At 43.4% G+C, this 14,266-nt stretch overlaps 1 protein-coding gene across 2 annotated transcripts in view; it reads left to right on the top strand.

The window, feature by feature from the left end:
• Window positions 1–12,869, top strand: part of tspan12 (tetraspanin 12) — a 13,988-nt gene extending 1,119 nt beyond the window's left edge. Inside the window, exons 1-8 of one of the 2 annotated variants that reach the window (XM_079263230.1) lie at window positions 2,256–2,793; window positions 3,094–3,259; window positions 3,751–3,830; window positions 3,951–4,086; window positions 6,833–6,898; window positions 11,007–11,114; window positions 11,188–11,331; window positions 11,554–12,869. In XM_079263230.1, the coding sequence (XP_079119356.1) occupies window positions 3,826–3,830; window positions 3,951–4,086; window positions 6,833–6,898; window positions 11,007–11,114; window positions 11,188–11,331; window positions 11,554–11,898 (804 nt within the window). In that variant the 5' untranslated portion in view covers window positions 2,256–2,793; window positions 3,094–3,259; window positions 3,751–3,825 and the 3' untranslated portion in view covers window positions 11,899–12,869. Of the gene's footprint in view, window positions 1–2,255; window positions 2,794–3,093; window positions 3,260–3,750; window positions 3,831–3,950; window positions 4,087–6,832; window positions 6,899–11,006; window positions 11,115–11,187; window positions 11,332–11,553 lie in introns of those variants that run through there. The other variant, XM_079263229.1, reaches the window with a different exon arrangement.
• The last annotated feature ends 1,397 nt before the right edge of the window (window positions 12,870–14,266 follow it).

Below are 14,266 nucleotides of genomic sequence, written 5' to 3'. Positions count from 1 at the left end.
CACGCCGTCATAATGTCGCCGTAAAGCAACACGCCGTCATAATGTCCCAGTAAAGCAACACGCCGTCATAATGTCGCCGTAAAGCAACACGCCGTCATAATGTCGCAGTAAAGCAACACGTCGTCATAATGTCGCCGTAAAGCAACACGCCGTCATAATGTCGCCGTAATGCAACACGCCGTCATAATGTCGCCGTAAAGCAACACGTCGTCATAATGTCGCCGTAAAGCAACACGTCGTCATAATGTCGCCGTGAAGCAACACGTCGTCATAATGTCGCCGTGAAGCAACACGTCGTCATAATGTCGCCGTGAAGCAACACGTCGTCATAATGTCGCCGTGAAGCAACACGCCGTCATAATGTCGCCGTAATGCAACACGTCGTCATAATGTCGCCGTAAAGCAACACGCCGTCATAATGTCGCCGTAAAGCAACACGCCGTCATAATGTCGCCGTAAAGCAACACGCCGTCATAATGTCGCCGTAAAGCAACACGCCGTCATAATGTCGCCGTAAAGCAACACGCCGTCATAATGTCGCCGTAAAGCAACACGCCGTCATAATGTCGCCGTAAAGCAACACGTCGTCATAATGTCGCCGTAAAGCAACACGTCGTCATAATGTCGCAGTAAAGCAACACGTCGTCATAATGTCGCCGTAAAGCAACACGTCGTCATAATGTCGCCGTAAAGCAACACGCCGTCATAATGTCGCAGTAAAGCAACACGCCGTCATAATGTCGCAGTAAAGCAACACGTCGTCATAATGTCGCCGTAAAGCAACACGTCGTCATAATGTCGCCGTAAAGCAACACGTCGTCATAATGTCGCAGTAAAGCAACACGCCGTCATAATGTCGCCGTAAAGCAACACGCCGTCATAATGTCGCCGTAAAGCAACACGCCGTCATAATGTCGCCGTAAAGCAACACGCCGTCATAATGTCGCCGTAAAGCAACACGTCGTCATAATGTCGCCGTAAAGCAACACGCCGTCATAATGTCGCCGTAAAGCAACACGCCGTCATAATGTCGCCGTAAAGCAACACGCCGTCATAATGTCGCCGTAAAGCAACACGCCGTCATAATGTCGCCGTAAAGCAACACGCCGTCATAATGTCGCCGTAAAGCAACACGCCGTCATAATGTCGCCGTAAAGCAACACGCCGTCATAATGTCGCAGTAAAGCAACACGTCGTCATAATGTCGCCGTAAAGCAACACGCCGTCATAATGTCGCCGTAATGCAACACGCCGTCATAATGTCGCCGTAAAGCAACACGTCGTCATAATGTCGCCGTAAAGCAACACGCCGTCATAATGTCGCAGTAAAGCAACACGTCGTCATAATGTCGCCGTAAAGCAACACGCCGTCATAATGTCGCCGTAAAGCAACACGTCGTCATAATGTCGCCGTAAAGCAACACGTCGTCATAATGTCGCCGTGAAGCAACACGTCGTCATAATGTCGCAGTAATGCAACACGCCGTCATAATGTCGCCGTAAAGCAACACGCCGTCATAATGTCGCCGTAAAGCAACACGCCGTCATAATGTCGCAGTAATGCAACACGCCGTCATAATGTCGCCGTAAAGCAACACGTCTTCATAATGTCGCCGTAAAGCAACACGTCGTCATAATGTCGCCGTAAAGCAACACGTCGTCATAATGTCGCAGTAAAGCAACACGTCGTCATAATGTCGCCGTAAAGCAACACGTCGTCATAATGTCGCCGTAAAGCAACACGTCGTCATAATGTCGCAGTAAAGCAACACGTCGTCATAATGTCGCCGTAAAGCAACACGCCGTCATAATGTCGCCGTAAAGCAACACGCCGTCATAATGTCGCCGTAAAGCAACACGCCGTCATAATGTCGCCGTAAAGCAACACGTCGTCATAATGTCGCAGTAAAGCAACACGTCGTCATAATGTCGCAGTAAAGCAACACGTCGTCATAATGTCGCCGTGAAGCAACACGCCGTCATAATGTCGCCGTAAAGCAACACGTCGTCATAATGTCGCCGTAAAGCAACACGTCGTCATAATGTCGCCGTAAAGCAACACGCCGTCATAATGTCGCCGTAAAGCAACACGCCGTCATAATGTCGCCGTAAAGCAACACGCCGTCATAATGTCGCCGTAAAGCAACACGCCGTCATAATGTCGCCGTAAAGCAACACGCCGTCATAATGTCGCAGTAAAGCAACACGCCGTCATAATGGCGCCGTAAAGCAACACGCCGTCATAATGTCGCAGTAAAGCAACACGTCGTCATAATGTCGCCGTAAAGCAACACGCCGTCATAATGTCGCCGTAATGCAACACGTCGTCATAATGTCGCCATAAAGCGAAGTGTTGTAAAGCGGTAAGAGAAGCTCTTGTGCTGCATAGACATCATATCAATGTAGACCCCTCATTGTGCGCCAGAGAATAAACTGCCATTGCCGCCATATTGGATGGGCTGCCTCCACATTGGATGGGTTGCCGCCATATTGGATGGGTCTCCGCCATATTGGATGGGTTGCCGCCATATTGGATGGGCTGCCTCCATATTGGATGGGTCTCCGCCATATTGGATGGGTTGCCGCCATATTGGATGGGTTGCCGCCATATTGGATGGATCGCCGCCATATTGGATGGATCGCCGCCATATTGGATGGGTCGCCGCCATATTGGATGTGTCTCCGCCATATTGGATGGGTTGCCGCCATATTGGATGGATCGCCGCCATATTGGATGGGTCGCCGCCATATTGGATGGGTCGCCGCCATATTGGATGGGTTGCCGCCATATTGGTAGGGTTTCTGCTTTCGAGTCTTGCTGCAGAATCAACGTAGTTTCCCCACATAACTGTTCTCTGTGGAACAACGCGTATATATTACACACAGACAAAACACTTTTCTACATAACTGGTTGATAAATAATGTTAACACAGTGAAGAATCTACGAAATGATAAATTTTACCCCTATGAGGTGTTGATGGAAAAATATGATATTGATGCTTCACAAAGAGAGTTTTACATGGTAGCATGAATACCTCCACCAATGAGGTCATATTTTTACCAGCTTTATCTGTTTGTCTGTTTGTGTTCAAGATAACTGAAAAAGTTCTGGACGGATTTTGATGAAATTTTCAGGACTTGTTGGAAACATGAACAGGAAGAACTGATTTAATTCTGGTGGTGATCCGGATCACCGTTTGGATCCAGGAACGTTTTGCAGACCATGGCGGAGGTTTACGCTCTCCGACTGTTTTTCTGGGTAACTTCTGAATTTCACAGTTTTGATAAAATATTTTATTTTCAGACTTTGTACAACTGTATCTCTATATCGATAAATTAATAAATGTAAATAAAAGATTCAACCGTAGTCAAGAGAAAACAGCAACTATTCCTGTATGTTGTTCAGCATATGGTTGCAAGAACCGGTGAAATATTGAGAGCAGATTGTGTGTAATTACATTTTACAAGGTTGAATAATAATTTATTTGACCAGATAAAAACAGATAAATCCAGATGCATCAATAAACAATCAAACATGTTAGTATAAAATTCATTTATACATTTATTTATATTGTAGCTACCAATCTATCTTAGTTAAATAGCAGTCCAAAAATATTTTAGCATAAAAACACGTAGTTTTTAACGTTTTCCAGTGATCTGTATCATAACTATATCTCTGTCCTTTGTAAAAAACTAAACTGTGAGAAAAATCAGTGACATTATTGTTGTGGTATGACATACACCTTTCAGATAAATACATTGGAGGTGCATGGAGACCCATCCAAGATGGCGGCGCGATGAGACGTCAGCTCTATAGGCAGCGTGATGCTGTATGTCTATGTATTATGTCTATGGTTGGCATGTTAATGAATTAAAGGAAAACTGGGAAGTTCTGGTGGAGCGCAGCTGCAGTGATGTCCAGTGTTTGAAGGTGTGTGTTTGTGGTGCAGGTTGGAGGAAGCGGCCGTCCTGACATATTCTCCGGTGGTGCATCCCGTCATCATCGTCGTGTGTTGTTTCCTTATCATCGTCGCCATGGTGGGGTACTGCGGCACACTGAGATGTAACTTCCTGCTGCTGTCCTGGGTAACCTGCTCCACTTCACACACACACATATATATACATATACAGTACCAGTCAAAAGATTGGACACACCTCCTCACTCAGCGGTATTTCTTTATTTTTCATTTTCTTAATTGCAGAGTAAAACTAAACACATCCACACTGTGAAGGAAGACGGGGAATTATGTAGTAAAGACAAAAGTGGTGAATAAACCAGAATATGTTTTATATTTTAGATTCTAATCTAATCACCTTTTGCTTTGGTGACAGCTTGACACACATGACATTTTCTCAATCAGCTTCTGTAATGAAACACTTTTATTTATTTTGCAGGATCGTAGGAAGTCGGCAAATAATGAACACACAAACTCTCTGCCCAATGATTAACTCAGCGTTTTATTAACTTTGCAGCACAAGAGTAAGCACATCGGTTAAGGCACTTTTCAGTTCCCAGCTCTTACCGTAACACGGATAGGTTGGGGAGCCCACAACCCCGGTAGAGAGTGTCAAAACCAGCTGGGCGTCCTGATCAGATAGACCCGCAGCAGACTCCACCGAAGTCCGGGGCTTCCCCGCTTTAATACCCCTCATTCTGCAACATAACGTGGGAGCGCTAGGGAGGTGGCCAACCATCCCCACACACACACACACCATGAGAACTTTTGTTGTTTCACACACTCAGTTTACCTTCTTCAGTGATATAAGCAAGCAGCTCTGCAAAACAGGATTCTCTTCCCACAACACCATTGAGTGAGGGCACACAACATCACCATTGAAGTTTATACTTCAGCTTCATAAGGCAGTCACCTGGAATGGTTTGTCATGAACAGGATTAGCTTGTCAGGAGTTATTTCTGGGATTTCCTCCTTAATGTGTTTGAGGCATGGTGTCTACAGAGATCTATACAGTGGTTTCACTCTGTTTGATCTCTGTTATAATCCATATTATGGCAAGAACCCCTCAACTAAGTCAAGAGAAATGACAGTACATCATTACTTTTAGACATGTTGGTCGGTCCAGCAGATGGTCTGATGAATCTAAAGCTGAGATTTTTAGTTCCACTCACCATGTTTGTGTGAGATGCAGAAAAGGTGAGCAGATGCTTCCTAGATGTGTGGTTCCCACGGTGAAGCATGCAGGAGGAGGCGTGGTGGTATGGGCGGTTCTTTGCTTGTGAAACAGCTGATTAATCAGTCAACATCCAAGGAACACTTAACCAGCATGGCGACCACAGCGACATGCCATCCCATCTGGTTGGCACTCAGTGGGATGATGATGATCCCAAACACACCTCCAGACTGTGTCGGGGATGTTTGACCAAGAAACAGAATGATGGAGAGCTGCATAAGACGACCTGCTTCCACAACCGCTTGACCTGAACTCACTTGAGATGGTTTGGGATGTTTTGGACCAAAGAGTGACGGCAAAGCCTCTAACGAGTGATCAACACCTCCAGGAACTCATTAGATACTATTGATAAGCCTTTCCAGGTGACATGAGGCCACATGTCATGAGTGTGTCAAGCTGTCACCAAAGCAAAAGGTGATTACTTTGAAGAATCTAAAATATAAAACATATTCTGGTTTATTCACCACTTTTGTCTTTACTACATAATTCCCCGTCTTCCTTCACAGTGTGGATGTGTTTAGTTTTACTCTGCAATTAAGAAAATGAAAAACAAAGAACTACCGCTGAGTGAGGAGATGTGTCCAATCTTTTGACTGGTACTGTAGCAGTGCTGCAGTGTGCCAGAGGTGTGTCTGGGTCTACCTCCTACAAAGCCGTGACGTTCGTCACATTCAATGACTAAATGGGTTTATTACATCTAAAAAAACAAATATTTTACCCAGACTGACGTTACTGAACCGTCTCACAGGGATGGATGGTAACCACGGCAACGTGGAGCTGCAGCGAGGAACTGGGAAGCTTTCTGACGATGTGACTGGTCGTACTGGGACAGCGACACATTTATATGTTTCATGTTGACGGAAAGCAGCTGCATTAACCTGGAGGTTCACCAGGCCCGCTGAAAAACATTAAACAGACATTTTAAATATTTATCATTTAACTACCAACATGCAGATTTACCCGGCAGGACCAGGCTGTCTCAGGCTGTTACTGAGGATGTATAACTGCAGCTAAATGAACCTCATCCATCTCAGAAGGACAGTTAAATGTGCCGTTATATTTTTTATGTAAATCTACAATCCAACTGAAATCTGGATACAGATTTACGTCTAGAGACTGGAGTCTGGCTAACCACAGGTTCACCGGCTGGTTAACAACATCACTAAACTGGCCACATGAAACCACATCGTTAGATTATTCAGATAACGACTCACAATGCCAACAAATGTGGTCATGTCAGCCACTTAGCAGAAGAAATGCTTCTGAAATGACGGTCAGTGGAAGAACGATGACCTGCCTTCTAGTCTCTAGACGTCTAGGGAGAGTCTCATTGGAGGGCAGGTGTCTCTGTTCAGCCTCAGCGGCGATAAGTTCAGCTTCTCTCTGGATGACGAGGCAGGTGGACACAGATTAAAGGCATCGCACACACCTGGGAGAACACATGAGCTGTAAACATTCATCATTCAGGTGAAACCTGATCAGTAGATGTTTGATCAGCTTAGTTTGGTTTCTGAGCAGCATTTAGCTTCTAACCAACATAACTCTATTCTTTGTCCTGCGTCAGCCCAGAAACAGAAACGTCCTTTTCTTCAGGCTTCTGTAACGTCGAGAAGGAGGCTGATATATTCGCTTTGTGTTTCAGTACTTCGGGAGTCTGCTGGTGATCTTCTGCGTGGAGCTAGCGAGTGCTGTTTGGACCTACGATGAGGTGAAGAATCATTCATGCAGGAAAATCATGTTCTAAGCACAGCTGCTATGCTTCATGTTAGCATAGCTGCTATGCTACATCTTAGCATATCTGCTATGTAATGTGTTAGCATTGCTGTTATACTACATGTTAGCATATCTGCTATGTTATGCGTTAGCATAGCTGCTATGCTACATGTTAGCATATCTGCAGTGTTATGTCTTAGCATTGCTGCTATGCTACATGTTAGTATATCTGCAGTGTTATGTCTTAGCATTGGTGCTATGCTACATGTTAGCATATCTGCTATGTTATGCGTTAGCATAGCTGCTATGCTACATGTTAGCATATCTGCTATGTTATGCGTTAGCATAGCTGCTATGCTACATGTTAGCATATCTGCAGTGTTATGTCTTAGCATTGCTGCTATGCTACATGTTAGCATATCTGCAGTGTTATGTCTTAGCATTGCTGCTATGCTGCATGTTAGCATATCTGCTATGTTATGCGTTAGCATAGCTGCTATGCTACATGTTAGCATATCTGCAGTGTTATGTCTTAGCATTGCTGCTATGCTACATGGTTGCATATCTGCTATGTCATGTGTTAGCATTGTCCAAATCCAACCGGTCCACAGGTCCAGGTAGAACAGGTCCAGAAGCCTCAGTAGAATTGGTCCAGGTCCAGGTCCAGGATCAGGATCAGGATCAGGATCAGTGTGAGGTGTTTGAAAGGCCTGGTTTCTTAAAGGAGTCTGTCTGTCCGTCCGTCCGTCTGCCCCCCAGGATTTCTTAAGTCTGGGGAGCTATCTGCATACACCCGTCCCTGTTCTAGGCCTCAACACACCTGCTGGGCCGGCCTCAGTCGCCGTTATCAACAAGCTGTGAGAAGACGTGGAAACAGCGGTCCCATGTCCACTGCTCGCTTGTTTGTTGCTAAAACCATCACCGGGATGTTTTTCTCTCCCTTCATCAGCGACCAAACTACCAGGGACAGATGGATTACATTACTTTTTGCTGATAATGCACCTGCATCTCTGCCGGCTGCAGCCTGCTTGTGCATTTTGCAAACATTTAGGAAAAAAACAGGTGAAGACGGCTTCAACCCCGCTGGAAAGAGGGACATTTAAGCAACTTTAAGAGGATCACCATCAATGCAGTCGGTAAGTTTTGCTAAATGTTTGTAGAAGATTCTCTATTTCTTATTTTTCATGCCTGCTACCACACATTAATTACAGTATTCATGATGGTTGGTTTGTCATGATGCCAGTGTTTTATCCGACCACGACATGGCAGTTGTTATCATTTAATCTAACACGGTGACCATCATGTCGTCTGATGCTGCCATCATCTCATCAGAGAGGAGATGTATTTGGATTTTAAAATGACATGTTACTGCTTTTTTTATTTCCAGTAGCATCAGATTTTATCACTGAACCAGAACGCAACTTTATATTTCTGATATTTTGACGTAACGTGTGTAAAATGGGAGCTGTGCAGGATGTAACATTTGCGGATAAACTTTACTGGGAACACTGGGCAGAAATGATCCTCCTGGAGGCTGAAGCTGGGGAACTGTCTGTGTTTCAGAGGCTGTAGAGTTTATAGTCACTATTTACTTTATTGCTCCTGTAAAGTCTGGTGGTGGAGGGTCCTGCATGTTACTGCTGAGTTGTTATACCCCCACCTGCTTTCATCTAGGTGGTTGCTATGGCAACAGCCTCTGTGGCTATGGGGGTCTGACTTCTGACCTGTATGGATCTGAAATATATGTTTCATCACATTCGCATCAAGCCAAATATTAATTACTCTTATTCTTATGTTTTGTTGTCTACATGAAGTTTGTGTGTGTGTGTGTGTGTGTGTGTGTGTGTGTGTGTGTGTGTGTGTGTGTGTGTGTGTGGGTGGGTGGGTGGGTGGGTGTATGTAAATCACTTTGTGTTGCCTTTGGCATAAAAGAAGATGTTGGCTGATAGACTGACCCAATGCAGGCAACAACTGGAACACAGCTGTCATCAAGGACTTTCCACCCTCACTTCAGAAGTACAGGTTTGTTGTCCTTTTCATTCATTTTACATACAGAAAATGATAATTAATCAAACACATAAACATTCTGGAAGCTAAGAGGTACTTTAATTGCTTGTTTTGATGTCAGTATCTGGCTCTGTGCAGAAAAGGAACCCAGACAACAGCAGTGAAGTAGGAGGATGTAGGAATCTGCACATCTCTTGATACCGTGGTTCCTGTTCTCCCTGCTCCTAACAGCCATCCCTGAAGAAGCCTCAACTCAGTCTGGAGGAAGAGGAAGATGAAGACGGTGTTCATCCTTTGCAGCTCCAGAACCACAAGAGTCTACATTTAACCACATTTAACCCAAAAAACTCAGCTACTGTATTCACAGAAACAATACCTAGGAGTGAAAAATATCATTTTTATTTTATTACATTAAAAATGAGTATTGATTTTAACGTAGAAATGTGCATATGGTAAAGTTGTGTATTTATTTCAATTCAATTACTTTTGTCTGAAGTGACTGCAGCAAAGTTAATATTTGTTGTATAAAATGTCAAGGACATATATAATGACCTTTTACAGTTATTTGCCATTTGATTAGCTTTATTTCTTAATTTTTTGGGTCTAGAAGAGAAACTTCCCTCTCATTTCCTCCAATAGGTAAATGTACATTATCATACTTATAAATGTTTCTTGCATTTGATAATGAAAAAGCATTTAAACAGACAGGTTCCATGCCAGGATCTTGGATCTGCTATGTTACTTATTGCTGTGCTTTATTTTCTAAGCACAGCAATAAGTAATATCTTGCTGTGTCCCTGTTCTCTTTCTATTAGCAGAATTTCCACATGTGCAGTTTAACAGAGATGATAATTAGAACATAAAAGATGGTAGGTGATGCTGCAGATATAAAACACGGGTCTACATATGTCAGCAGGAAACCTCATCAGGATGTTGCAGCCAAACCATGACGCTTTATTTATACAAGATGTTTAACTTCATGTTTTTTGTCTGTACAGTAACACGGCCGCACGGTGGCTTAATAAACCAGAGATCTGTCATGTGGAAATCACCACATATTCCAAGCTCCTGGTAAAAACATCTAAATAGACTAATTAATTAAGATAAACACTGACGGTAAATAAAACCTAAAGTAAACGCGCTGCTTTGTGCAGTTCTGTCGTTAAAATGTGTGTGTGCTTATCTGGCTGCCGGTAAGTTCGGTGTGGTGTGTGTGTGTAAGTTTGGTAGGGAAATATGATGCAGCATCAACATTACTTCATTTTTTACATTCTAACTTCTGATTTTTAAAAAAATAAATTAATAGTTTAGAAAATGGTCCAACACAGAATAACACGTATTAACATGAATGACAGGCCTCGTTGTCAACATGCTCTCTGACTTTACAGCAAGGCGAGCAGACATTAAAATGAGGACTTTACCATTCAGAGAGTTTATTGTAAACATGCTCCTTCCACCATCTCTGTATCTTCTCTCTCAGGCTTAGAGTCCGCTTCAGACATAGATGGTTGAATTCAGAAAGCTGCTACTGTCACTTAGCTGCTGTTTTTAGCATCAGACGTACTGGCCCCTCCCCCTTTCCGGCACTGGACTTCCAGCGACCAACCAGACCATGTTCCTGAGATGAACACACTGAGTTTAACTGGAAGGTAAATGGTAAATGGACTTGTACTTCTATAGCGCTTTTCTAGTCATACAGACCACTCAAAGCGCTTTACACTACTTGTCACATTCACCCATTCACACACACACTCACTCAACACACTCATACCCCGATAGGCACATCGGGGGGCAGTTTGGGGTTCAGCCCTAGGACACTTCGGCATTTCAGGGGAAGCCTGGAATCGATCCCTCAACTTACCAGTTGAAGGACAACTGCTCTTCCTCCTGAGCTACAGCCGCAGGTGTAGAAGGCAGGTGTAGAAGTCCATGAGGAGGGTCTGGTTGATTTTCCAGCACATGGTCCAGGTTCCGGACTGTCTGGAGGAGTTTGACTGTGAGACAGAACCGTGGTTCCAGTCCAGGATCTAGAGCATGGACTCAGATAAAACCGTCTTTCTCCACATCATTGTGTTTACGTTGGTTTTTGTGTTCAGATCTCGGTCCAGCGGTCTGACATGATCAGCCTCAAGTCCCGGATGCCAAACTTTGGCCTGCAGCGCTACCAGTGGCTCACACACACCTGGAACAGCTTCCAGACTGAGGTAAAGTGCACACATGATGATGTCACTGGTCATGTGACCAGCATGCTGACAGGTGGTGTTCACTTGCCTGCAGTTTAAATGCTGCGGGGTGATCTACTTCACTGATTGGCTGGAGATGACTGAGATGGAGTGGCCACCCGACTCTTGCTGCGCCAATCAGTATCCAGGCTGTGCTCGCCACGCCCACTACCACGACCTCAGCGACTTGCACCAAGAGGTGAGAATCCGCTGTCTCTGATTGGTCAAGAAACACTAGAATCAGCTTCTAACCAATGAGGACTGTTCACAGGTAACGTGGAAGTTATAACTGACATGCATGTGAGATGTAAGATGTATGTAACCATGTTGTGTTTTATAGACAGAAACTGAGGTGAAAACTGAATCTTTCAATCTAACCGGATCCAGATGTGATCCTGAAACCAGCCTGTATGTATTCCAGGGCTGCGGCCCAAAGATCTACAGCTTCATCCGAGGGACGAAGCAACTGCAGATCCTGCGGTTCCTTGGCGTGTCCATTGGCGTGGCCCAGATCCTGGCAATGGCCCTCACACTCACACTGCTCTGGGCTCTTTATTATGATCGGAATGCTCCACAGCCAGACTCTCGGACCGGACTGGACTCTCGGAGTGGAATGGCATCGTCCGATAAGTCTTTGCCCGCAGCAGCGAGCTGCGGAGCATCTGCTGACGCCATCACATCCAGCTGTATGAGTAAAGCTCGTCCCAAGATGGCTGCCAGCGAGCTGAAAAAGTTTGAGATGGAGCGACTTCATGCTGCCGTCTGAAAACCAGATTTAGTCTGAAACATGTAACAGTCTCACCCAGTTCCACAGGAGATAAGAAGACCAGCAGAATGTACCTGCACAACAACACGCCTGCGTTCTGAAAGGCCCGGTCCAACGTCCTGCCCAGCAAACCGTGGCCTTTCATCGGAAGCAACCATGTGACCTGTTCACATCCATCTGGACTACGGAAACTGAAAAGTGTCAAAAATGTCAAAAAACATTAAAAGCGTAAAAACTTAAAAACATTGAAACAGAAACGTAGTAGCTTTAAAACGTTGAAACAGAAACGTAGCGTTAAAACGTTGAAACAGAAACGTAGTAGCGTTAAAACATTGAAATAGAAACGTAGTAGCGTTAAAACGTTGAAACAGAAACGTAGTAGCGTTAAAACATTGAAACAGAAACGTAGTAGCGTTAAAACGTGGAGACAGAAACGTAGTAGCGTTAAAACGTGGAAACAGAAACGTAGTAGCGTTAAAACGTTGAAACAAACGTAGTAGAGTTAAAATGTGGAAACAGAAACGTAGAGTTAAAACGTTGAAACAGAAACGTAGTAGAGTTAAAACGTGGAGACAGAAACGTAGTAGCGTTAAAACGTGGAGACAGAAACGTAGTAGCGTTAAAACGTTGAAACAGAAACGTAGCGTTAAAACTTTGAAACAGAAACGTTAGCGTTAAAACGTTGAAACAGAAACGTAGCGTTAAAACGTTGAAACAGAAACGTAGCGTTAAAACGAAACAGAAACGTAGCGTTAAAACGTTGAAACAGAAACGTAGTAGCGTTAAAACGTTGAAACAGAAACGTAGTAGCGTTAAAACGTTGAAACAGAAACGTTAGCGTTAAAACGAATTAGAAACGTAGCGTTAAAACGTTGAAACAGAAACGTAGCGTTAAAACGTCGAAACAGAAACATAGTAGCGTTAAAACGTTGAAACAGAAACGTAGCGTTAAAACGTTGAAACAGAAACGTAGTAGCGTTAAAACGTTGAAACAGAAACGTTAGAGTTCAAACGTTGAAACAGAAACATAGTAGCGTTAAAACGTTGAAACAGAAACGTAGCGTTAAAACGTTGAAACAGAAACGTAGTAGCGTTAAAACGTTGAAACAGAAACGTAGCGTTAAAACGTTGAAACAGAAACGTTAGCGTTAAAACGTTGAAACAGAAACGTAGCGTTAAAACGTTGAAACAGAAACGTAGCGTTAAAACGTTGAAACAGAAACGTAGCGTTAAAACGTTGAAACAGAAACGTAGCGTTAAAACGTTGAAACAGAAACGTAGCGTTAAAACGTTGAAACAGAAACGTAGTAGCGTTAAAACGTTGAAACAGAAACGTAGTAGCGTTAAAACGTTGAAACAGAAACGTTAGAGTTAAAACGTTGAAACAGAAACATAGTAGCGTTAAAACGTTGAAACAGAAACGTAGCGTTAAAACGTTGAAACAGAAACGTAGTAGCGTTAAAACGTTGAAACAGAAACGTAGCGTTAAAACGTTGAAACAGAAACGTTAGCGTTAAAACGTTGAAACAGAAACGTAGCGTTAAAACGTTGAAACAGAAACGTAGCGTTAAAACGTTGAAACAGAAACGTAGCGTTAAAACGTTGAAACAGAAACGTAGCGTTAAAACGTTGAAACAGAAACGTAGCGTTAAAACGTTGAAACAGAAACGTAGTAGCGTTAAAACGTTGAAACAGAAACGTAGTAGCGTTAAAACGTTGAAACAGAAACGTAGTAGCGTTAAAACGTTGAAACAGAAACGTAGCGTTAAAACGTTGAAACAGAAACGTTAGCGTTAAAACGTTGAAACAGAAACGTAGCGTTAAAACGTTGAAACAGAAACGTAGCGTTAAAACGTTGAAACAGAAACGTAGCGTTAAAACGTTGAAACAGAAACGTAGCGTTAAAACGTTGAAACAGAAACGTAGCGTTAAAACGTTGAAACAGAAACGTAGTAGCGTTAAAACGTTGAAACAGAAACGTAGTAGCGTTAAAACGTTGAAACAGAAACGTTAGAGTTAAAACGTTGAAACAGAAACATAGTAGCGTTAAAACGTTGAAACAGAAACGTAGCGTTAAAACGTTGAAACAGAAACGTAGTAGCGTTAAAACGTTGAAACAGAAACGTAGCGTTAAAACGTTGAAACAGAAACGTTAGCGTTAAAACGTTGAAACAGAAACGTAGCGTTAAAACGTTGAAACAGAAACGTAGCGTTAAAACGTTGAAACAGAAACGTAGCGTTAAAACGTTGAAACAGAAACGTAGCGTTAAAACGTTGAAACAGAAACGTAGCGTTAAAACGTTGAAACAGAAACGTAGTAGCGTTAAAACGTTGAAACAGAAACGTAGTAGCGTTAAAACGTTGAAAC

Source organism: Telmatherina bonti, assembly GCF_933228915.1.
Source record: "Telmatherina bonti genome assembly, chromosome: 23".
Taxonomy (NCBI): Eukaryota; Metazoa; Chordata; class Actinopteri; order Atheriniformes; family Telmatherinidae; genus Telmatherina; species Telmatherina bonti.
This window is presented reverse-complemented; position numbering and strand designations above follow the sequence as displayed.